The following is a 25,154-nucleotide window of genomic DNA, read 5'->3' on the forward strand; positions in this document are numbered from 1 at the left end:
GACTGATGCCATGGGTTTTACTCCAGAATTACTCTGCTAACATTTTCATGTTTGAACTTCAACTTGTAGTGTCCTGGCATGTTCCCCCCTTAAATGGGAGCTGCTTTGAGCCTCCCAGGAGTGTCTGCCCCATAGAAGGCAAAAGGGTGAAATAAGACAATGTAATCCCCTAGCACAGGGCCTAGTGCAGACTCAGAAAATGCTAGAAGAATCCATCCCTCCTCCCACTGGAACCCAGCAGGGTCCTGCTGGGCCTCCCAAGTACAAAGGCCCCTCCATGTCCCCTGCCTCTTGTTTATAGAAAAGCTGAAGTCTCCCAGGCCTCCCTGAGTCACAAAAGAGCAGGCTCAAGCAGCCAGTGATTGGAACAACAGAGTCACAGACTCAGTGTCTGATGCACATTCCTGAGATGTTTTAAAGATGCTCGAACTGCCATGATGAAAAAGCTAACGGCACGATGACCAGACTGCAGCCATGACATAAGCTGCTCCACCTTGAGCAGCACTGACTCTACAGGAAGCATAATTCCAAGAACCGACCTTGAGACAATGGGATTAACACTATCGCTCAAAATAGCCTACATCTTTGCAGGCATCAAAATAATTGCTGCTCATTCAGCCTGTATCGGTAAACGGGCAACTAGAACTGCCAGCAAGCGATGCTGCAGACCCATGTCAACATCTTCCACTTTAAGAACATGGTGCCCTGCGTCACCATGAAGTTACAGAAGATGGAATTTCACCCATTATCCCATAGAAATGGAATGATGTTCTGACAAGTGGGGATTTGTAAGCAGCTTTCGGCAGGAAAGAGCTCTCTGCAGGAGGCCCCTTCTGTCTTGTCACTAACCTCAAACCAGGCACCTCCTTGCTGAACTCTCCGAATCTAGCACATCTTTCAAAGCTTTTGATCACACAATACCCTGCCTAACCTGTTGCTTCTTTCCATAGATCAAAGAAGTAGAAATGGAGAATAAGTAACAGATGACCAGATCTCCTCCCCAGCTTCCCCTTCAGTCATCTCACGAACAAACTGTGTGAACAAGATAGGCTCTAAGGAGAGACCACAAGAAGCCGGCAAGCCTGCACGCGGTGGGGGACGGTGACGACTCTGACCCCTCATCTCAACGATTAGCTGAGATTACTTCCCCTTTAAAAACGTTCATGCCGAGCAGAATCTTCGGAGATAGTTTTGGGGGGAAACTGAGTCCGCCATCTCCCCCGATTGCCGGCATTCTAGTTAAAAGCAACTTTCCTTTCTACCAACATTTGCCTCTCTCCCGGGGACTGATTTTCGGGCGGCAAGCAGCCAGCCCTGAGTTGGGTCACACCGCTGCCCTGACCCTCCCCTTGCTGACTATTTTCTTGAAGGCCTGCTCAATTCGTAAATTTTAATACACCTGCAAAAGGCAAGAAGGAAACTGTCTAATTTAAGATGTTTGGAAAGAAACAAAACTGGACTCCAGTTAGGGCAAACCTAGCTGTGGCCTGCAGGGGCGACTTCCTGCCAAGCCAGTAATGCTGAAGCCCCAGGGCCCCTCAAGGGCGCTGCACCTAGCTTTTTATTCATAATTTGATTGGTCTTCTTAAAGAGGGATTCCAATTTGTTTAAGCTTCAGGCACCGCAAAACCTGGGGATCCACCCTGCTGGGAAGTTACTGCATTTGGTCTCCTCTCCGGGACACATGAAATGCTGTCTAGCTCAGGCCACTAGAAGTCACACACATTCTGGATGAATACAAACAACCGGTGCCTCAGACAGATGTGAGCTGTGCTCCGGGACAGCCACACAGCTGCAGCCTTTGCCACATGAGAGCTCTCAGCCTCAGCTTCACCCACGATCAAGACCCATGAATGTGTGAGACGGTAGATGCAAACTCTTCCCCAGCTTCTGTGGGGCAGGTCATGCAACCACAATCACACACTTTTCAGATGGTGGGCCTTTTTGACTTCCAAGTGCGAACAAGTGCATCACCACAGCCATCACCACCTCTCCCCACGGCTGCTTCCCTTCACCGCACGAGAGTTGTCCTCTGCTGTACAACGCCAGGGACAAAGGCTCACTCTTTGTTATCGAAAAAGAATGTCTCATTTATATCAAAAGCCTCACATTTTGTGACTCCGTTGGCCCTGCAATTCCAAGAGGAAATAATACTGCTGTGCATAAAGATACAAGTCCAAAGGCGCTGTGTGGTGTTTTGGCTCACCTGGGGCTGGGGAAACAGTGGCCTCAGCTGAAAGGTTTGGAAAGGCGAGTGGCTGGTGGGTCCCTCTTGCCCTTTGTCATCTTTCATCTTCCAGGCCTCCTCTCCCTCTCCAGTAAGGTCACTGGACTTAGTCTCATGGTGGCTGGATCCCACCTGGGTGAAACTGGAATCAGCAGGCTCTTAAGCCCTAAGCCTGGACTGGCACGGTCACGTCCACATTCTGTTGATCAAAGCAAGTCACAAGGCGAACCCACACTTAAAGGGAGGGGACATAAACTCCATCTTGATGGGAGGAGTGACATGTGCATCACAGGGATGAACAGAACTGTTGGTGACCATGCTCGCTGACAATCCAGTGCAGGGAGTGAAAGTGACATGAAGACCTTTTCAGATGCAGACTGAGAGAGTTCACAGTAACATCACTGGTGTTGGAGCTGCTAGCACATTTAAGAGAAAGGAAACAATTCCAAAGATGTGAGATATAAAAAGCAATGAAGAGCAAACCCACTGTAAACATGTGGGAAAATGGATATAGGCACCAACTATGGAAAACTGCAACCAAGATGGTGATGAGTCGGAGGTGTGAAAACTAAGGGAGAGCTGCGAGGCTGGATGGTGACACGGATGCCAGAGGAGATGCTCGGAGTGAAATTGTTCCCGAGGACCTTCCTCTGTCAGGGAACAATGACATTCCTGACTAACTTGAGAGTCAGTGTACGTGTGAAAAGAAGGGAAGCCAATCTCTAAAGGATAGGAATGAAATCTATAATTCCCAAGAAAACAAAGGAAGGAAGGAATACAAATAGAAAAAATAATAAAAGAGGCTCACTAAAGTTGATAGATACCGGAAACAAGGGAAGGGAAATGAAAGAGAAAAGAAAAAACCCTGAGAAAATTAAGGAGCACGAAGTAAGGTAAGCCTGGTAGGTAGGAGTCCGGCAGTAGCCAGCCCTTCCACCCCACATAGACCCATCACCTCTTTGGAGATTCAACCCTATGAATAGGCCCCTCCCTCCTCGTGTCCCTGGAGCAGCCTCCGTGGATTTGCTAAGTGTGGAGCAGAGCATGGAACTTTCGATGTGAGAAGATCCTTCCAGGCCCACCCTTTCCAGGCTGACCAAACCACATCCTTCTTGCAGGAATCTCCAGGAGTGGAGAGGCAGCAACAGGGCCTGAGGAATCCAGCTACTAAAAGCCGTGCGTCTGGCTGTGGGTGCTGCAGGCTGACTTCTGGGGGAATCCGGAGGCCTTCGCGTCATACAAGGCTCATAAACACGCCTTCTCTGGAGCCCGTGGGAGCGTTGGCCACGTAGTGTGATACCTGCACGGTGGTGAGGGAATGGTCCTCCCGGCCCTTCAGCTGCTGAATGGACTTAGGGCATCTTTACCCACTAACAAAGCAGCCGCTACCCTCGGCTGACTCTGCGAACCTGAAACACACCATCTCTAGTTCTTACAACAACCCTCCAGGAGAAATATTATCCCCATGTCACAAAAGAGGACACTGAGGCTCAAAGAGTTCACCTGACTTGTCTGTACTCGTGTGATCGTACCGGGGTCAGTATCTCTGAGACCCCCACCCAGGGGCAGGTGTGGCTCGGAGGTCCGGGGGCCAGGGTGGGGCTGCGGGGCACAGGCGCCCCCACGCTGGCGGGCAGCACTGATTGAGGAAGGCGCGTGGGTGGTGCCAGACGGTGGCAGGAGGCTCACTGCAGCGAAGGCTGGCGGGTTAGAGACGAGCTTGTTCTTTACCTGCCCTTTTATTTGTTTTTTTCACTACTCACCACAGTAGAAACTGCTTATCTGCAGGTGTGCAGCTATTCTGAGAGAATGAACGACTCATGGTAGATTTCCATGGATGGGTCGAGGTCCGGGCCTGCTTGCCTGACCTGCCCCTCGCAGGTGGCCTCACGCTGCTGCTGGGACCATCCAGCCCATGGCCATCATAGACCCCTTTTCCCCTCCTGTCCAAATGGGCCAACCAAGCAGGTTGCTGGACTCTTAAAATTTCAAATGATTTTACTGGGAACTAGGGCATGATATAGGAACGTGTATGAAACAGGCATGGCAGGTGAACAGATCATTGTAAAGTAAGCACCCGCAATGGAACATGAAATCGAATGTAGCCAGCACCTCGGAAGCTGCAAATGTCACTTTCCAGTCTGCAGACACACACCATCATGGCTTCGCTGCCCACGGGGATTCCAGGAGACGTTGGCACAAGTGCTGATGAGGAGTCCAGGGCTCTGAAGGTGGTTACCAAGGCTGTGAGGAAGGTGGTAGAGGCACCTGCTCAGCACCACTTGATGTACAGATACACGGCTGCAGGTAGATCAACAGATCTGCCCCTCGCACCCACAGCTGGACTGAGGTTAGGCCAGGCAGGGGGACCGCAACACTGTGGCAACATTAGGACGCTGTGCTGGGGATGAAGGCTAATTAATGCACTGACCAGAAGCCTCGAAGAAGGACCTGTCAGAGACTCCGTTCAGCCAAAAGGGACAGAAATCTGAGAACCAGGAGCTTAAACAACTAAGGAGTTTTTTTTTTTCATATAAGGGGAGCCCAGGGCTATTGCAACTCAGCAGCGGCAGCCAGGACCCAGTCTGCATCTTGCTGCTCTGCCATGTTAAGCCTGTGGTTTTCACCCTCAGGTTCATTGCCTTCTGGTTGCAAGGTGGCTTCTGCAGTTCCAAGCACTTCATCTGTGCTCACGGCAGGAAGGAGGGGGAAGGGCAAAGGACCAAGACCAAAGCCGCCTGAGTCTTTTCCCTTTTAAGGAGCTTTTCCCAGGAGCCTCTTCCAAGGACTTCCGCTTACAGCTGGGTCCTCAGGCACCCCCAGCTGCAGGGGAGCCTGGGAAATCAACTTTTTTTTTTTAAAAAAAAGCTGGTCACATTGCTACTCTGAGTGCAGACAAGGAGAAGGAAACCAGTAGCTCTTCCTCAAAGAAATACTCTGGGTACAGGGCAAGGAGACCACTCCCCCTCCCATTCACGCCCACCCCAGCCAGCTGCCTTCCAAGGAGGGTGGGTCCAGCAGGACTGTTAACTGAGTGAAGGTGTGAGTTTGGACCCAGAGCTGAATTACTGAGGACTAAGAAAATGTTGGGCTGTCTCTCAGGGTCCTTCCCCTGCAAAGCCTGCAGCTTCACTGTGAAATCAAAGCTGAATAAACATTTTAAAGGATTATTTTTCCCACCAATGATGCGCCTACTTGTAAATGTGTTAAGAAAGACTAAGCTGGGGAGAGTTAAATTAGGAATATGGGATTAACAGATACACACTACTATATATCAAATACGTAAACAATGAGGACCTACTGTATAGCACAGGGAACTATATTCAATATCTTATAATAACCGATAATAGAAAAGAACCTGAAAAAGAATATATGTATAATTGAATCATCTTTTTTGCGTACACCTGAAACATTGTAAATCAATTATCTTCAATTAAAAAAAAAGAAAGACTAGGCAGGCAAACTAAGTGGCAAGACTTGGGTGAGAACACCTTAGAAGGTCGGGGCGCAGACACCCTGGAAGGGCAGTGGGGGGCTGCATCTTTGTGGGCTGAGGCCCAATCCAGATCCAGAAAAAGAGTGACAGAGCATTATGTTTATCCACTATCCATAGTTAGTCTGTAGATTTTTTTCCAAGCATGACAATACTATTTTTCTTTTTTAATTTGTAAGAGATCTTTACCTGTTAAGGATCTTAGTATGTACAGAGGATCCCACTGCAAAGAGCACCAAATGATGGAATCAGCACCAAGGCTGAGGTCTCACTCAGCAGCAGGGCCCTGGGCGCCGTGGGAAGAAGGGGGGCCCTGTCGTGGGGGAAGGTCTCCTCCTCCCCGCTCCTCACTCACACACAGGCATCACTCCTAGATGTTGGAGTCAGAATTTGGGACATTGAGACACTTCAAAATTGGGATGTTTCATGTAGAAATGTGGATCTCCACCTTTCTTTGAAAGACTGGAAGATCTAGCAAAGAAGGAATCCATCTTCCCTCGCATCAGCCCTGCTCTGCAGTGGAGACCCCAGTTACACAGGAATGTACTTTCAGGTCACTTTGGTCCCCACCACTCTCCAAGATGGGGGTCCCACCTTGAATCACCCCCTTTGCACGGTTAGTTTCCTTACCCCCAATTGTGTCCCCAGTTGGGTCCTGGAGTTTGAGTTTGCCAGCCCTGACGATGAACAAAGCCTTCAACTCACACACAAACAACCTGCACCGGTAGCTGCCTGGGAGCCCACAGCTTGCAACGGCTTCAATCAGGGTCTCCTGCAACCCGGTTCTGATTGAAATCCATTCTCTCTCATGGAGATTTACAAACATTGCTAACGCCATTAATTATAAGGCCTGGGTGGGAGAGATGGTGAGTGATTTGAGTTGAGGTCACCTGGGAGCCCCTGTATTTTGCTGATCCTGGGCTGTGGTCACAGAACTCCTGGCCTGGCAGGGAGATGTCCAGTCACCTGGGCTTGGGGGAGCCCCTGACCTGGTGCCCTGTTCCCACAGCAGGAGGAAGCCACGGTGGTTGAAGTGAGAACAAGAGGTCGGGCATCCTGGGTGGGCAGAGGCGGCCCCAGGCAGCTGCCTGGCCCAGATGCGCCCTCCACGCCCTTTCTGCAAAAGTTGCTGTCATGTGCAGAAAAGTGCAAAGTCGGAGAGCGGGCGCCCAGGAGTCCCCCCACCAAGTGTGCACAGTCAGCCCTCAGGACTCAGCCCCAGCCCCAAACATGTACATCTTTCAGGCAACTGAGGATTTTTAAAAAAAGAAGTGTTTTTGATCTACAGGTGGCTGTGGTTTGAGCAGAGTGTGGGGTGGAGGCTTGAGGCGGCTTCGTCTTGCTCCAGGCCCCGGCCCAGGAGTTGGCCCAGCTCGGGGACTAAAGGGCAGCGCTGTGGTGCCCAGGCTGGAGGCTAAGTTGCTGTCCTCCCCATGCCGACTCCTCCTCTCCTCCTGCCAGAACAGAGCTGTCCCTCATCTGCCCTCACTGCAGCCCTGGCCCCTAATCTCAGCAGTGTTCTACCTGCTCCCTTTGTCCTCTGGGGTCTCTCCTGCCCCTGGGATGGCCCAGAGCAGGGCCTGGAAGGCAGAAGGGAGAGAATGCACCACAGGGCACCCTAACGGACAGGACACAGCCCCTAGAGCACAGATGGGCACCCATTCCCTGGGAGCCACAGGCCCCCACGCCCTCAGTATCAGCATCTGAGGGGTGGGGCTAAGTCACCCACCATCCCACCCAGGGGAGTCCTGACTCTCAAACCAGAGCGAACAGATAAGAAACTGAGGGGCTGGCCGGGCACTTCCTTACCTAGGTCCCCCATAAGGGACAGAGCGGCGATTCAGGTCATAGCTCTTTCCCCCGGAGCTCACAGAGGTACTCCTGTTCTTGGTCCAAAAGTCCAGCTCCAAGGCTAGGGTCTCAGTGTTGGCCATGGGTGGAGCAGGTACCACCTCAGCCTGGGCCCCCTCCCTAGTCTTACCCTGGGGGTCTCAGGTAAAGGGGCCTGCAGGGCAGCGCGGGGAGGGGCGCCCACCGGAGGAAGGCAGTGTCATTGGTGTGAGTCACGTGGCGGTCCATCATGAGGGTCAGGACCTGGGGCTGGCTCCACTGCAGGTGGTACATACGAGCCCCGCTGGGGACACACCCGTACCTGCTGACGTGCCTCTGCCTGGCCACCAGAGCCAAAGCAAATCCCGCCCCCGCCCCCGCCCCCACCCCAGCACCAGCTTCTCCACCCTGGCCCCTCTTACATCTGCACCAGGTCCCGGAAGTTCTGCGCACGCCCTTCACCGTCCCAGGCATCTCAGAGAGGAGCAGACCCTCCATCTCCCAGTAGGAGTCTCTGGGGGCAGGACAGCTCAGGCATCCCTGACATCAGCCTCCGCCCTGCATGTCCCGGCCGTGTCCGAGCGCCCCACTGGCCCAGGCTCCCACCCGCCACAGCCCCTGGCCACTCACCTGCAGTAGAACTTGACAAAGTGCCCTCCAGGTACGATGAAGAGGTGTCGAGAGTAGATCAGAGAGAAGCACTCAGGGTGGCTGAGGACCTCTGGCTTCACCTGGAGTCAGGAGAGAGGGCACAGGAAGCCTAGGACCCCAGGAAGTGGAGGCTAGAGGAGGCTGGGGCGGTGGAGGCCCTGGCAAATGCGGGCTTTGGAGCCAGGCAGCCGGGACTGAGTTCTAGCTCTGGGCTGCTGAGCTGTGTGGCCTCGGTCAAGGCCTGGGCTGTGGGGAGCCTGGTCTGCTTGTCCCCACAAGCCAGCCTCTGGAGTCCCAGCAGGAGCATGACAGTGTGCAGGAGCCTCGACCTCTCAGCCTGGCACCCCAAGCGCTCACCAAGCACGGCCATCATTAGGACCATTTGGGGGACCATTTCCTGTGGCCTCCTTGCCCCTGAATCTCTGCCGCCACCACGAGCCAGGCCCAGAGGATCAGAGCCCCCATTCTCTGGCACAGGTGTGGATAAAACCCGCATGCCTTTTCCCCAGTCAGGCGGACGTGGATGAACGTGGCCGAGGGAGAGCACGGTAGGACCAGAGCGAGATGCACTGTGTCCACATCGGGGATTTTCTCTATTCACCCTCCCACAAGTGAGGCAGTTTTAATGGGACAGAGGTCAGCCTGTCAGTTATGTGGAAGGGACTGGTGGGAGGGCCTTGGGTGTCATCCCCCTGGGCTGGATGAGGAAGCAGCCCAAACTAGCCCAGGAGCCCAGAGCACCGCTCTGTGCCAGTGAGTGTCAAGGCCCTGGAGGCCAGGCTAGAGGACAGGTGCTGTGCAGCCTTGGGCGAATCCATGCCCTCTCTGAGCCTCAGACAAAGGAGAGAAGGTGCCTAACAGACTGTGCTGAGCACAGGGCTGGGCTATAGTCAGCAGTAGCAATGATCATTCCTGGGTAGAGTCCTGGCCCGAGGAGCTCAGGGAAGAGGGAGCCCAGAAGGGGAGTGAACAGTCACTGTGTGGTGTAAAGGGCAGGACTGGACAACCTGGGGGTGGAGGACAGGCTAGGTTTGCCTCGGGGAGGCTGGGGAGGGCTTGGGCGGGGAGGGGGTTTTAAGTATATGTTCCCCTTCTCCCCCTCAGAAATTCTTTCTAGAGAGCTTCTGTATGGTCCAAGAGTAGGGGCTCTGGTCACTCCCTCTAAACCCAGTGCCACCCTAGACTATGAGTTACTGAAATTTGCAGAAACTGCCCTAGGCCACCCTGAAAGCTGTCCTGGGGATGAGGAGAAAGGTAGCTATTCACGTAGGACCTTGAGCAGAAAAAGACCAGGGAGTTTTAATCATTTACCACACTCCTCTCTGAGCTGGCTGCTTCTCTGACCCCAGCGATGTGGACAAGGCTCTGAAATACCTGGAAGTGTGGGGGGTAGCAGGGCAGGCTGCTACACTGGGGGCAGGACTAGCCGCTCTCTCCCTGACTCTGAGCGGTGACCTCTGGCAAGTGACAGACACTCCCCACTGCTCCACCCAGTGTCTCAGCCTGCAGGTCCCACTGCAGCCACCAGGGGGCAGCCATGGGCCAAGATGAAAAGGCCCAGGAAATGGCTTTAGGAGGGCCCAGCCTCTTGGCTCCCTGTCCAGAGCCCACCGACAGTCAGAGTAATGCCTGGAACCTTCTAGGACAGCCAGATCCTGACCTACCAGTATGGAACCCCAACCTCTGCCTGGAAGACAGGCCAGCAATGGGACTCCCCCACCACCTGGGGCCCCCTGCAGGACCTGATCATTAGAGATAGAGAGGCAGGGATGGGGCACATCCCAGGGTCTCGGCCCCACAAGAGTAGAGGGTCAGCCTCCTTGGTACTGGAGAGGTTTGAATGAAGGATACAGAGGCCTTTCTCTGGCTCCTCGGCTCTCTCAGCCTCCCACTGAGCAAACATTTACACCTGTCAGGGGAATCAGCCCTCCTCTCTCCCTCCAAACCCAGGCCCTGATTAAGAGCAGGTTGACCCCAGGTTCCAGGAAGGAGATCTTAGGGCCTGGGCCTCTTTCCTTCCTTGAGAAGATGAAGGCTCAGGCCTCTGCTCCTTCTGGTATGGAGGCTCTGGAGATTCAGAGTCCTGCCTAGGGTAGGGTCTAGGTCTGGCAATCTCCTTCACCCAGAGCCCAGGAAGTGGCCAGAATTGGATCCGAACCAACTTTGATGTCTACTCCAAAAAGGCAGCCATGTATGAGAAGGTGAGCTGGCCCTGAGCCCGGTCCCTCTGGGTTCTGCCCCCCATGGTGAGATGGGGGAATTGTCAGGCTTTGCAAAGCCCAGGCCCAGCACAGCCAGAGACTGTGGCGGCGCCTGGTGGCCATTCTTGGGCACTGCAGGGGACAGAGATGCTGTCCAGAGCAGCTTCTCCCTAAAGGGCTCTCATTTCTTGCTTCCCTAGAGGCCTGGGGTTGGGGGGAAGTGGGAGGAGCTGGGGTAAGGCCTGGCCTTAGAGCCTGTCCTCTTGTCCCCAGTATGACATCAGCAACAGTGGACAGCCAGGTGGTGGAGGGGAATATGAAGTCCAGGTGAGGGGGCCACATCTTTCAGGGAACTATGGGGCTCTGCTGTCCCCACAACTGACCATCACCTCCCCTCTCTGGATCTCAGGTTCTTCCATGGATGTGGCTTCCAGGAAGGAGCCTAACTGGTGCTTCCTGGTATCCCCCAGAGCCTCTGGGCGGAAATCCCACACCCCCATCAAAGGATGCAGTGGCCTTCCCCAGAGATCTTGCCCCACTGACCTAGCCTCTCTCCAAGAGGGGTTTGGCTGGATCAATGGAGCGGTCCTGATGCTCTTGGACTGATGTGGTGACCAGCTGAGCTCAGGGACCCAGACAGCTTTCCTGGAGCCCCACTGCCTCACAGTTGCCCTTCTGCTTAGCCTCCTGCCACAATGACAGCTCCTGCCAATTAAACCTCTGTATGAGTCCCTACCTTCTCCTGCCTCTTGATCTTTAATCCCTGAAGACAACCACCTGCACCCACCCCCAGCCCAGTCCTCAGTCATAGCAGAGTCGGGGCAGGATAGGGACCTGCAGGTCATGGTTGGGCCCTGAGTCTCTCCTGGAACATTTAGTAAGGTGGAAATACTGCCTTGAGGGGATGACCTAGCTTCCTACCCGACATACCCCAGCCCTCAAGCGCCCCCACAACACATAGTCCAAATGCTTTATTGTTCTGCTGAGATGCTTACAAATACTGAAAATCACCCAGCCCAGGTCCAGCAACCATGGCCCAGAGCTGGGAAGGGGACAGGGAGGTGGGCTTAGTGTTAAGGCGTGAAGGGCTGAGCCCAGACAGCTGGAGGCCTGGTCCTCTGCCCTCCATTTTCATCACCTTCCGAAGCTGCAGGGAGGGCGACTGGACCTCAGGGGCTCCCCCTGCTACTTCCTCTCCTGCTCAGGACTTCCTTCAGGGAGCATCTGAACAGTCCTCTGTCCGTCCGAAACTCAGCCCTGTACAGAACCCCAGGGATGGCCCTTCTCGCTACCTCTCCCATCCAATGGCTCCTCCTCTGGTCTCCAGTTCCAGGCTTCGTCCCTTCTGGCTCTAAAGCAAGGCACGAGTGGAGGGGAGAGGGCTAGACTGGGGGGCCGCAGGCTGTGTATCAGGGCCTGGAGACACAGGCGGGGGCAGGGAGGTGTTCAGTCCTTCCCCCCAGCAGGAGATGCCCAAGGGCCTGGGCTGGAGAAATGATGGCACGTACCCTCAGGTGGGCCACAGCTGAAGCTGTGGGCTGAGCCACGGAGCCACAGCAATAAGTGTGTAACCATGGCGATGAAGCAGTCACTATGGTGACCATGGTGATGGGTCTGTGTAAAGGGGATAGGGCTTGGGGACCTCAAGGATGATATCTGAGGTCTCTGGCCCTTGAGTAAAGTAATAAAAAAAAATATAAACACAGGACAACAGTGGGAAAGAGCGGGGTTTGAGAAGTACACCGCCTGAGCTGTTACCCCACTCTGGATGTGGCTCTGCTCAGCCCCCAAGGCCCTTGCAAAGGGGGCTGAGGCAAGAGGGGATCTTTGGCAGATTCTGGTACCATAATTTGTCCTTTACAAAAGAGAACACAAGCTGGGGAGTGCAGGTGCCAGGTCAGAGTGGAGGGGCCCCTCTGTGACAGCTCCTCAGCCTGGCTGGGCCCCAGGCAGGACCCTGAGGGTTATTGCAAGTTCTGGGCCCCCAGGAGGCAGCAAAGTCCCCTCCCCAGCTTTTGTCTCCTGGCTGGTTCTTTAGGGGGCCGGGGCCCAGAGCCTCACAGGACGAGCTCCTTATAGAACATTACAGAGTCTTCTTGTACAAAAGCCCCAGTCACGCTCCGCCCTCCAGGGCATCTGGGAGCACTTCTGTGAGGCCTGGGGCCCAGGGTGTGACCTGTCTCTAGGGGCGAGCAGAGCAGCAGACAGTTGGGCATGGGTCCTGCGGCTGGCCCAAGGGTCCAGGAGGCCCATTCCGGTCAGTTCATGAACTGAGTGTAGCCCTCAGCCCCGGTGACAATGACGTCCATCCAGATGCGCATGGCCTCTGCAGATGGGGCCACCATGTAGTACAGCCGGTCATGGGTCTTCACACAGAAGGTGAGGGCCGGGTTCGGGCTCTGTCCAGGGAGAGAGAAAGGTCTCAGCTGGGCCCACCCCCGACACCCAGGGACACCCCTCACACCTGTCTTGCCGTCTGCGCTTTCTAACTAGGATGACCCAGAGCTCAGGGCTGAGTCCTAAATAGGCCTGGAGCCCAGGCCCCACCAGTGAGGTGGGCCCCCTAAGATGTTCCCCTTCTCACACCTGGGCAGTCCTTGGACCTTGACAGGGCCATACCCTGCCAGGTGGGGGCGCTGTTCCTTGGCCCCAAAGGGAATATCAAAACAATCAGACATAAAGGGCTGTTTCAGTGAGGACCACAGTCTCTTCTCAGCAAAAAAGAAACAGATGGAAAAAGCTTCAAGTGGGACGCTGGCCCCAGGACCCCAGGGGAGCAGGGATCAGCAGGCATCTGAGGCTGGTGGGAGGGAGGCTGAGCTATGCATTTGCATTAAGGCAGATGGCGCCAGCCTCCAATATGTCCTGCTCGTCCTTCCTCTCTCCCAAATCTAATGTCTGAGGCCCCATGCTCCCCTCTTAGCCGCCCCTTCTGCACTGCCCGCCCCACACAGGACGCCATCTCAGGAGAGCGAGGCAGACAAGCCTACTTGAGCCCACAGGGGCTTCCTCCTCTCTGCAACCCACCTTTGCTCCTCCCTCAGGCCTGGGGGAAGGGAGGGGACTTAGGGGAGAGTCAAGGGTCAGGGGCGACAGGGTACAGGAGGGGTTAATATGCTGTAGTTCTGGTTATAGGTATGGGGGAGGGGTACCTCAGTCACCATAGTGAAGCTGAAAAACCTCTTCTGATTAGGGAGGGAGAGAGGGGGAGAAAGTTCACAAAGAGAACAAGAAACGGGTCTGAGCCTCTGAAGAGAGGGCAGGCTAGAGGCCTTTGCGCCCAGAGCCCCTCTGGGCCCCCCTCCCCCCATGCTCCGGCTGCCCCCCTGCCCCCCTCACCTTGGCCGCACTGCGCAGGTGGTCATAGTACACTTCCTCGATGGCCTGGAAGTAGATGACCCCCTTCAGCTTCGTCTCATGCTTGTCTGCGGAGGAACAAGGGCCGGGCTGAGGAGGCCTGCCAGACTCCAGGTCAAGCTCTGTGGACACAGAGCTTTCCCGTCCAGGAAACGGGGTGATTCCCGGGACTCCAAATCAGAGTCCAGCGTGGAGCCCTGAAGACACAGTCAGTGCTCAGCCTCACTTAGATTTACAGAGGATGCAAGTTAGAGCTCCACCGAGATACAACTTCCCACCTATCAGAAGGGCAAAAATACACCAAACATACACAGCACAGTTTGGGCAAGTCTATGGAAAAACAGGCAGTCTGATAAATTTGACACGTGAGAGTAGAAATTGGTCAGCCCTTATGAATGATTTGGCTGTCCCTACCACAGTGAGAAAGGTGTTTGCCCTGTGAGGCACGTTCTACACTGATGAAAATTTATCTTATACATGTACAAAGTAACAAGTTTACAAGATTATTCACCACAGCAGTTATTTGTAGTCACAGAAGGTTGGAAAAAACCCAAGTATCCATCAAGTGGAGACTGCTAAGGAAATCAGTGTACCACACGATGGAATAAATACAGCTGTTAAAGAGAATGATAGAGAAACATCTGGAACAGGGGAGAGGGTATAGCTCAGTGGTAGAGCACATGCTTAGCATGCACAAAGTCCTGGGTTCAATCCCCAGTACCTCCAGTAAAATAAATAAAAACCCCAATTACCTCCTTCCCACCCCAAAAAAGACAATAAAGGAGAACTCCACTTAAAAAAAAAAAGTCTGATACAGATATAGATTCAGAAATAAATCTATAAAATACATCCAGATATAATTATCTAGATGCAGAAAGGTCTCTGAGATACATTAGTAGGTAGACAAGAAGGTACTGTGTGCTGCCTTTTGTGTAAGATAAGGGGCAAGAATCTATGTCTGCATTTGTTTATAATTCCCTAAAGAAACTCTGGAAGAATACACAAGATTAATCAGAGTGGTTACCTGTAGTGAGGGGAGTAATTTTCAATTTAAATCTTTTTATGTGTTTTGTGTTTTACACTACAGGAGTGCATTTATCTATTCAACTCCAATAGTAAAACTGGAAGGCAGCATAAAGCATCTGGAGGCAGGGGTGGCAGGGAGGAGGTGAGCACACTGACACAGCAGATGGCCGCTCCAGTGGGAGGGCCTGGGCCCCCCTAGGTGGCAGACACTGCTCTGCGCAGCAAGGACCACAACTCACATCCCGGACAGCGAGCCCAAGTCCCACAGGGAAGGCGGCACGACCACTAAACTCAGATGGAGAAGGTGAGAAGGCAGCAGTGGTGCCTTTCCCCTACCCCCAACCCCTGACCCGGGGTCCTGGGTCATTGCTACAGCCTCCTAATGTGCCCCGCCCCACCCTCTGCCCCTTAACTCATTTTCCCTGACGCCGAGGGGCTGAGTGTCCTAAAGCCAATCGAATCCTGCTGCCTCAGCTCACGGGCATCTCTGTGGCTTCCCTCAATGGAATCCGCTGCCTCCTTGGCTTGGCAAAGGGTATTTGACGGGCCAGTGCCAACCCGTCCCTCTGGCCGAGTCTCACATCCCTCCCCTGCACCACCCCATGTTCTTTCGGGGCCAGGCTGAACTTCTTACGGTCCCTTAACTGGACACTCTGCAGACACTGGGATGTTCTCCAGCCCATTCCCTTGGCAAACTCCTCAGTCACCTTCAAGAGCCCCTACAAGTGTCACCATTATGGTGCACAGTTGTGCTCTCCCGTGCTCCCACAGCATGGCTGTTCCTCTGCACAGAACTTATCCTGTTGAATCTGAATCCTGCTTTGTCTGTTCATAGCTCCTCCAACACCAACTACTATGTACCCAGCACACAGTAGGTGCTCAGTCAGCGTTGAATAAATGAGTCTGAGGCACTGTGATCCAAAGAAAAGTCAGAGATCCTTCTCTTAGGAACCCACAACCTAGTGGAGAAGAAAACAGAGACACAGCCACTGGTCAGCTGTGTGACCTTGGCTGCAGTGAGGCGTCACGGGCTGTTGTGAGCATTAAATTAGAGAACACACTTGAAGTGCTCAGCACAGGGTCTGGCACAATACATGTGGCATCTGTCATGACGTCATTATACGCCAGGGCTGATGTCACATGGCAGACGGACCCTGTATAACTCAGGAGTTACACAGCAGAGGACAGGAATCATCCCCAGTAAGGTGGGGCCAGAAAAGGCTTCACAGAGAGAGTTTCTGATCTGGACCCTGTAGAACAGAGGGGTTCCATCAGGCAGCTGGGAGGAGGGTCCAGGCAAGGGCAGGGAGAACGGCAGATTCAAGGAGCAGGCGAGGCACACCCAGGGCCCTGATCCAGCCACAGCCCCATCTCCATCCGACACTACCTCCTCGGGACAAGGACCCAGCCCCATCCCGGCCATCCCTCCAGCCTCTGTTCTCTTCCGTGTCTTCCTTTACTGGAAGTAGTAACACATTCCTGCCTCCACTTCCTGACCACCCACCTATCCTCGATCCTGTGCGCCTGGCTCCTGCCCCATTTTCTTGTCAATCTCTGAATCGAATGGTCTTTGGGTCCACATTCCTCTTGGCCTTTCTGTGGCATCCACCATCACTGGTGACACCCTCTGCTTGCACATGTCTGCTCCTCTGGCTGGTTTCCCTCCCCGTTTCTGCTCCGCCCTCCCCCTCCCCTGTCTGACTTGGCCTCCTTTTGTTTCATGGGCATTAAGGAAGGTCACATAAGCCAAGCGCCAGCCCAGCATCTGGCATGTGGCTTCCTGCCTCCTGTCTCTCTCCCTCTGCTGGTGCCTCCTCTTCCTCCTTCCCCACAGGGTGGGCCTGCCCAAGGGTGCAGCTCTCTCTCCCTCTGCTCCGCTCTGCAAGTTCAGTCTTAGCTCTGCCTCTTAGCCGCTGTGAGTCCTTGGGCAAGCTACTTAACCTCTCTGAGCCTCATTTTCCTCATCTGCAAAATGGGTGTTAAAAACAGTGCTTCCCTCCAAAGCTTATTGTGAAGATTAAAAGAGATGACACCTGTAGAGTGTTTGCATGGCACCTGACTCAACAAGTGTTCAGTGAGTATGATCTGCTATTATTATTATTATTCCAACAGATTCAGCTCTCCCTCTGCCTCTAACCCTGACCTTTCTCCTAAACCTCAATGTCCTGGGGCACTTTGACCTTGACGGGCCTAAAGTGGAGCTCTTCTCCCCAGGCCTGTGCCTCTCAATCCTGACAAAGTCCCTTTCAAGCCAACGTGGAAACCTGGGGCCATGTGTGCCTCTGCCTCCCCACACCCAGGGCCCAGGTGGTCAGGGAGGGCTTCTTGGAAGAAATGGCACTTGACTGGGGACCAGGTTAGGGGAGAAGCAGCGGGGGGGTCCAAGCCTTTATGTCTCTAGCATCAGACACCCCGGCCCTTTCCTTCCGGGCCCCGAGCTCTTCTTGGCTTTGTGGCTGGCTGGGGCTGGGGCTGGGGCACTGGCTGAACAGCCCCACTGCTGACTTGAGGACAGATCCCAGTTGGGGCATTTAACACCAATGCAAACCCAGTCAGGCTTCTCTTTACCCTCTGCCACTCCAGCCAGCAACGTTCTAGAAAGGCACGCTCCGAAGCAAAGAGAACACAGACGCAGAGCAAAGCCCCCACCAGCCCACAACTCCGTGATGCCGTACATCAGGAATAAGAAGGAAAACTTTGGTTCTGAGCCACTGGGATCTTAGGACGAGCTGTTTCTGCGGCGCAGCCTAGCCTGTCCTGACCAGGATATGACACAGCATCCCACGCTCTAAGTAGGAACATCCAGAGGGAATTCCAGGGATGGGAACCTAAGCTGGTGAGAGTGGAGAGAGCTGAGGGAGCAGGCCAGGCCAGTGGGCCTGTCCCCAGAGCTGTCCTGAGCACCTCTTGGCACTGCCCAACTACTTGTCTCAGAGTCTGCGGGAATTTGCCCGTGGGGGGGCTCCATAGGACTCCATGCACCCACAGCGTCTGGGTGTCCCCTAAAGCAAACCCATCATTCTTCATTCAGTGACTCCAAGGGAGAGAACTGAGGCCACCCTGCTTATCACCAAAGCCTAAAATAGTGCCTGGAACTTATTAGATGCTCAGTAATGCTGCTCAATAAATCAATGAATGGACAAACAAGTGGAGATAAATCAAGTACACTCTGTACATTTTCAGGGAGGGGAGGACAAGCCCCCACTGCAGCCCCTGGCCTCCACTTGGCAGCTTAGCCTCCTTCTGGAAGACCCGCCATCCTGGGTGACAGGGCCTAGGGGCCCCGGCTCTGGGGCAGTCTTGAGGGAACTCACCCACATAATAGGAAAGGGTACGTTTGAGACGATCGAAGACAAACCAGCGTTTCTTCCATGATTTAATCTTGCCGCCCATCTTGACCAAGTAGCCACGGCAGACCTGGTGGGAACCAGGAGTTAAGGAAGGGCCTGAATGCGTGGCCCCTAAACCTTCCGTCCCTGGTCCTGGGACAGAGACCTATGGTCTAACTGAGGCCACTATTCCAAGGACCCAGGAGGTGCCTCTGACCACGGGGTCCCCACTGCCCTCACCCCAGCGCCATGAGTGCCTGTACCTTGCTGCTGAGCACCACGTGCAGGCAGGTGTCCACACCATGGCCTGACGACTCGATGTGGGTCTTCAGGTCAAAGTCTTCCTTTCGGATTGGCAGGTAGCGGGTCAGGGGTCGTGCCTGGGAGCAGAGGGCAGGGTCAGTAGAGGTTCCTCTCTTCCCCCACTGTTCCCTTGTCCAGGCCCCCTGGCTTCCATCCTGAATCCTCGCCAGCCTGCCATCACCCCCTCCCCACCCCCGTGCTAACACTCTGGTGTCACGAGGCTTTGGCAAAAGCAGGGACCTGGCACCCTGTGCTCACTCCACCTAGGTCTGTGCAAACTGTTGAATGGCTCCCCACGCCTTAGTTTCTCCACCTGTGACCCAGACACAGTCGTCCTTGGCTTGTCCCTGCCCCTCCTCTCCCTCCTGGGCTGAATGGAATAAAGTGAAAGACTAGACATAAACATGTTCTCGGAGGAAAAGTCCGGGAAACCTGATCTCTGACTTCCCGTGGGGCCACGCTTGGGTCACAACCCCTCTCTGGGCCTCAGTCTCCTTATATGTAAACAAGGGCTTTGAACTAAAGAATCACTAAGGTCTATTTCATCTCAAAATTTCTAACAACTAGAATTCTGTCAACTGGAATTTTTTTCTACTCTTCCTTTCTAGGAAGAACATTAGAATGACATGAAAAAGAAACATCACAAATTATTTAAAGAAAAAACAAAATGTAATAAATAAAAAAAAGTTTAAAAAAAAAAAAAAGCTCAGCATCTCAGAGGTGCCCTGGAAATGAACTGACTCGACTCATCTCCCCAAAGCTGGTGGCCCCAGGGTAGAGGGTGAGAGGAAAGAGTCCCAAAGTGACCACTAACAGAGACAGGGAAGGGGAACTAGCCATCGGACAAAGATTTCAATCACAGGTAAAACTCACTAAGTTTCTGATTATTTCTAAACTCCCAAACCAATCTAGGTAACTTACCCCTTAAAATGTATGTCACTGTATCATTAGGAAATTAAGGAGCTTTGAGTGCCAGTCACTGCTGGGCAGGACCCTCACCCCAGGGAGACTTACAGAGACCCCATGGGACGGGAATAGCCTGTCTGGGTCTCACAGGCTCTCCCAGGGGCCCGGGGTCTGGGCCCAGAGACAGGGGATTTCCCTGCCTACCCTGATTTCTCCTTCTATCTTCAACTGTTCAGCTCAGGTCTCCCGTGTAAGGAAAAAGTCCAGGGTTGGTTTTTGTACAAGGACGGATACCTGTCTCAAGAAGAAACTAGTACAATTCTCTCTTGGAGATGGAAACCGTAAGTCAGAGTGAGGTCAGCTGCTGGCGGTAGGGCCTGGAGCCGAAAGGTCTGGTGGAGTGAGGACCAGAGCAGCCACGAAGCACCAGGCACAGGAGGGCATCAGGGAAGGGGGAAGGACGTGTGGGACAGACTCGGGAGGCAGAAGTGAGGCCCTTGAGGAGGGCCAAGGGGAGCCACCCTGATTCTTGACTCAGCTCCCACATCTGGAAGGCCTGTCCAGACCCTCTTCTCTGACCCCAGTGTCTACAAGGTGGCCTGCCACTTCCCCACAAGCCACATGCTCCCCCACTCCCAATACACACACAGACTGGCTTGAACAACTCCAGTGGGTCTGTTTCTTGGGGCCAAACGGGTCCCACAGAGATTCCAGCCTGTGCTGAGCCCATAGCAATCCTTTCTGGAAAGAACGGACTCTAGAGGCCAGCAGGGCTGCCCTGGGGTATCGCTGTCCCTGCACAGCCCCACCCTTAAGCCCACCATCACTCACCTGGGAGAACTGTTTCTCCCGCATCTTGACCTCCTTCTCCACCAGCTGCTGTCTCCGGGCACTCTCGCTCTGCAGCCTCCGCTCCACCTGCTCCCGCCTCCTCCGCTCCTCCTCCAGGGCCTGGCGCCTCAGCTCCATCTCCCGCTCCTGTCCCCAAAGCCGGGTTCAGTGCCCATGGCTGCCCTCTCCGCACCCAGGCCCGCCACCCCGCCTCAAGCCAGGCAGAGCCGCAAGAGGCCCCCATCTCAGAGGGCAGCCTGGCAGGAGGGGCCACCATCCTCAAAGCTCCTCCTCTCCAAGTACCTTGCTGACAAGGGCAAATGCTTCAAAGTGAGACCATCGTGGCTTCCAGTCCTGGCTCTGCCACCACTATGAGCTCTGGATCCTGACAAAATCACTTAAACTCTCTAAGCCTTAGTTGCCACATCTGCGAAATGGGGCAAAATGCTACCCCTGAGAATGCAGTGAACATTAAATGAGATCATGTAAGTAAACACCCGTCACCGACTCTAGCAGGAAGGAAGCACGCAATAAATAAATGGGGCTTTTAGAATTTTTATCTGAATTCCTAGGACATGGATTATCTAAACAACTTTTTTTTACATCAAATATATCCAGCAGTCCTTCCCTAATCACTGGGAAGGCCCTTTGAAACTCCAAATGAGAAACATTTATAGTTGAACTTCAAATGTTATGGGAAAAAAATGAACTTATGAAAGGCATTATGAAAAGATTTTTAAGTCATTAAAACAAATCATTAAATACAGAGCATGCTGGTGATGTTTTATGTGTCTTAATCAGCTGTAACAACTCCCATCTGCCATTGCTTCCCAGCTCAGAACTTAGCAGAATCTCCTTGTTTTCCATGTGCCAGGAGATGTTTGTAAATTTACCCTCCTTTGAAGTGAGCAAGACTAAGAGGCCTTCTTTTCTGGTTGTTCTGGCTACTGACCCCGGCTCCCGGGTTCCCTTCTCTTCTCCACAAATGCAATGTGCCTGGACGGTACAGACAGGACAGCTTCTGCAGATTCTTTATCTAACCTCCTCCCCAGGCACGGTTTCCCCAGCCTGGCTGTGCCCATAAGAAACCACTGGCCTCTCTGCTGTGTCCCAGCCCCAGGCCCACGTGAAGGGGACTTGGCTTCCCCAGCCAGCACCTCTGCTCTGGCTTGGACAGCTGCCTTCTCTTCTGTCCCCATCTTTCAACCCCCAGTTCCTAACCATCCCCAAGAGTGATGACCTGCCGCTCAGGTAGACAGGAATCAAAATTCCTGTGGTGGCCAAACGTCTACAAAAGCAAACACACAAAGACTGGAAGTTCCCACACAGGAAATTCATGGTCACACAAAGGTTACTGTGCTGCCTCCCCCTTTTTTTTAAAGAGCCGTGAAGCTTGTAATCTCACCAGGCTGCCCTATCCCCCACTTGAGGAACACAGGCTTTCAAAACATTCTTCCTCAAGGGACTGCTGTGAGGACAATGTGGGCGAAGGGGCCTGGGTGGGGCGGAGGCCCCTGGCAGGCAGAGGCGGAGGACAGCCCCAGGCCCCATGCCTTCTCCCTGCAGTCCGGATCTGCCTCACCCTTGACTCCATGAGCCGGCTCTTCTCCGCATGGGCTTCTTTCAGCATCTTCTCCATTTCCTCAATCTTCCCCATGTCCAGGCCGCTGGCACTGGGGAGGGAAGGGGAGGAGCATCTGGTGGAGACGGTGGCTCTGGTGTGGGGAGGGCAGAGATGGTGCCATCCAGCTGGTGGGGCTCGGGTACCTGGACATGTTGTCGGGGGAGCAGGCCGAGTTGCCCCCGGTAGAGATGCTGGTCTCCATGCTGTCCGAGCTCTCCAGGCTCAGTGTGTCATAGGCATGCTCACCCTCCTCCCCACGCTCCCGCGAGGCCGGCAGATGATGCAGGATGGAATGGTGCATGAGCGGTGGGAAACCAGAGGGGCCAGCTGGGAAGGGCACCGCCCCGTGCAGGGCGTCCCACTGGCACTGCGCCTCAACCGCCGCCTTCTGCTTCAGCTCAGCCAGCCGCCGTCGCTGCTCCTCGATCACCTGCTGCCCTGCAGGAGGGACCGGTGGGAGTCACAGTGGGCACCCCAGCCACCCAGGGAGGACACTGGCAGCATCACAGACGGAGGGAGGAGGCGAGCAGGGAGAGGGTAACACAGGGCAGCCCCCTTGCCCCCACCAGCTTCTCTGAAGCCCCCGCAGCTCCAGGTCCAGCTGCCCAGGCAATGCTTCAGTTTCCTGCACAACTGGCCACAGCTGCGCAGTCCTGCCCCAGTGCTCTTACTGCATCCTGAGCCCACACGGGGCATCAAGCCTGCCCAGGTGGGGACCTAGCAGCCTGACAGCCAGGCGGCTCCAGCTTACAACCAAGGCCTGAACAGGTGGGCAGAGCACATGCACCCACCCTGCTGCAGGGGAAGGGAGGAGGAGATGGCGGGAGCCCCGTGAGCGCCCATGTCAACGCAGACCCGAGTGCGATGCGGAAGCTAGAGCAACGGCAGCAGGAAAGGAGGAAGGGGAGACGAGGCAGAGCACAGCTGAGGCAGGAGAGAGCTCAGCTCAAGGGGTGAGGCCAGCCCAACACCCCAACCCAGCTCAGCCTGGGAGTCTGCCTGCGGGCGTTCGGGGCCTGGGCAGAATACATCATGCGGATGCCTGGGCAGGGGCTGCCCTTCCAAAGCAATGCCCTCCATGACCAACGCTCTACCTGCTGGGTCGTCGGTTGGGAGGGGCTCGGCAGGAAGCGACTCGACTGGTGTGGGGGCCCCGGGCAGAGGGCAGGGTAGAGACACAAGGGGGATGAGAGGAGAGAGAGGCACAGACATGGGCTTTCAAAACAACCAAAATGCATACGAGCAACACGGACTCCTGGGTGCCCAGAGCCAACATCTCAGGGAAGCACTTGTGGAGGTCAAGGCCATCCCCCTGCCTCCAGACAAAGCAATGTCCATCCCTGCTGAGGTCAATGAGCCTTCCCCATACTTGGGCTTTCTCAGAAAGATTTGACAGCCCGCCCTAACCCTTAGTCCCCTGCCCTCAGTCTTTTGATAAAATCCAGGAAGCTCTACTTTAGGTATCCAATCTCAACCCTTTCTGCTCTTGCCTAGATCCCAGTTAAAGGAAGAACCTCCTGTGGAAGGTGTGGGTGTGTTTGAGGAATGGTGGAGGCCGCAAGACAGGCATCCAGGGACCCCAGGAGAGCCGGCGGGCTGGCACCGCAGCCACTCACCCTTCTGCTGCAGGGCCAGGTGGCGCTTGGTCTCAATGTCCTGCAGCGTGGCTGCCAGGTTGCGAGGGAGGCTGCTTGTGCCATTCTGGGTGAGTAGAGCATTCTGCGGGGGTGGGGAAGGGAACATGGACCTGAGGCTCAGAAGACACCTCCTCCGTGCCCTCAAGGCTTTTACGGGTGGTTTTAGCCTCTCCCCAGTGTGGTAGTCTCCACCCCCCCCCACCACCACCACCCTGCCACACACACAGCCCACCCACTGTCCTCAGACCTTTGGGGAGGGGCTACGGCCCAAGGTAGCCACACTGAGCTGGGAGGAGGAGGAGGAGGAGCCAGAGGAAGAGGGGAGGGGGCCACTGCGGGTCCGGGGCAGGGGGCTGGTGGCCTCACCATCCATCTTGGAGCGGTAAACCTGGAGGGAAGAGATGCTGCCTGGTATCTCCGGCTCCCTGACAGGCCACCACCCCCATGGCACCAAGGTTGGCTGTGATCCAAGGTACTGCCCCAGCACCAGGCCTCTGAGGCCTCTGTCTCTAGCTGACAGCAGCACCGAGCCTCCTCGGCAAGCCCAACCAGCAGATGTTACTGGCAGCTGCCAAGCCTGCTTTCCAGGCTGTTCCTCCTTGGTCCAGCCAATCCCCGGTCCCATCCTGCATCTTAGAAGGGAACTTGTAAATCAACCTATGTAAGGAGTTAGCATCGATGGACAGAGTTACACAGGAGGCCAACTGGACGCCTAGGCTCCCCCTGGTCCTGGCTCTGCCACTAACAGGCTGTGTGACCTTGGGCCTCGCACCTCCCCACTCTGGGCCACGGCTTCCTTATCTGCAAAAGGCGGGGGTAGAGCTAGACTAAATAATGGCCAAGCTCCCTGGTCTCTGGAGTCCGGAACCCTGCCTCTCAGCGTAGCCTCTGCTACTTCCCAGTTGTGCGACCTTGGGGAGTTTATTTATCTTCTCTGGGCCCCAGTGTTTGATCTGTAAAATGAGAGCTAATGTTATCTACCTCAAAGGCCTATAATAATGATTAAATGAATCAAAATACGTAAAAATTCCTAACCAGCTGGGCACAAAGTAGAAGCGCCACACAAACTCAAAAACACAAAACGGAACATGGAATTTTGGCTGAGATCACCATCTTAGAGTTGTAATGTCTTCACTCAAGGCCTGAATCACAGATGGGGTCTCAGGCACCACAGCGGGTCAGTGGAGTGGAACTTGGGGCAGAAGACTATCTGAATGCCCTCTCCCCACCCCGTGGTCAGCAGCTTGCCCTCCATGCAACTCTGAGAAGGCTTGGGCAAGTCCTCAGGGCTGTCACTCCAGAGTCTTTATCTCACTCTGTCCTGCCTCAAAGTATCACCCCCAGGGGGACCAGGAGACCCAAATACTGGCAACTTTCCTAGGACACACTAACTAGTTCCAGTTGCAACAGGCTAAAGAGTGTGTCAGGTGCCCAGACGGAGTGAGACGCTCTGGGGGTGAGGGCTGCCAAGGACAAAGCAGAGACGGTCTAGCTGAGCACGAGGCACCCAACGGATCCTGACCTGACCGCTGCTCCCAAACCCCTTCCATTGGACAGTCAAGCACGACACCCTTGGACTCAGGAGGCTGACCCTCCACACCCCAAGCGCCAGGATGGCTGCCCAAGAGGAGACCCTCACTTCCCTCCCAGGGTCCAGAGGCCCCTGTTGCCCTGGCTGGATTGACCTCCTACCATCCAAGGTGGTGCTGTGTGGCTGATGGACTGGCAGGAGGAGCAGG

General features: G+C 54.6%; 1 protein-coding gene and 1 long non-coding RNA gene across 16 annotated transcripts in view; both read right to left on the reverse strand.

Moving 5' to 3' along the window:
• Positions 1–4,207: 4,207 nt before the first annotated feature.
• On the reverse strand, positions 4,208–8,276 carry LOC140691205 (uncharacterized). The gene is made up of 2 exons (XR_012066763.1): positions 8,181–8,276; positions 4,208–4,471 (listed from the first exon to the last, which is right to left on the reverse strand). It is a non-coding gene; the product is annotated as an uncharacterized lncRNA (long non-coding RNA).
• A 3,082-nt stretch (positions 8,277–11,358) lies between these two features.
• PHLDB1 (pleckstrin homology like domain family B member 1) overlaps positions 11,359–25,154 on the reverse strand; it is a 44,345-nt gene continuing 30,549 nt past the window's right edge. For 11 of the 15 annotated variants that reach the window (XM_072954086.1, XM_072954087.1, XM_072954089.1 and 8 more), the window contains 10 exons: positions 23,663–23,803; positions 23,395–23,497; positions 22,873–22,917; positions 21,922–22,216; positions 21,737–21,827; positions 20,155–20,301; positions 18,378–18,494; positions 18,100–18,202; positions 13,742–13,827; positions 11,359–12,801 (listed from right to left, as the gene is read on the reverse strand). In XM_072954086.1, coding sequence (XP_072810187.1) covers positions 12,661–12,801; positions 13,742–13,827; positions 18,100–18,202; positions 18,378–18,494; positions 20,155–20,301; positions 21,737–21,827; positions 21,922–22,216; positions 22,873–22,917; positions 23,395–23,497; positions 23,663–23,803 — 1,269 coding nt within the window. In that variant the 3' untranslated portion in view covers positions 11,359–12,660. Of the gene's footprint in view, positions 12,802–13,741; positions 13,957–18,099; positions 18,203–18,377; positions 18,495–20,154; positions 20,302–21,736; positions 21,828–21,921; positions 22,217–22,872; positions 22,918–23,394; positions 23,498–23,662; positions 23,804–25,154 lie in introns of those variants that run through there. The other 4 variants (XM_015242177.3, XM_072954091.1, XM_015242175.3 and 1 more) reach the window with 2 other exon arrangements.

The sequence above is a fragment of the Vicugna pacos genome, chromosome 33 (assembly GCF_048564905.1).
Source record: "Vicugna pacos chromosome 33, VicPac4, whole genome shotgun sequence".
Classification (NCBI taxonomy): Eukaryota; Metazoa; Chordata; class Mammalia; order Artiodactyla; family Camelidae; genus Vicugna; species Vicugna pacos.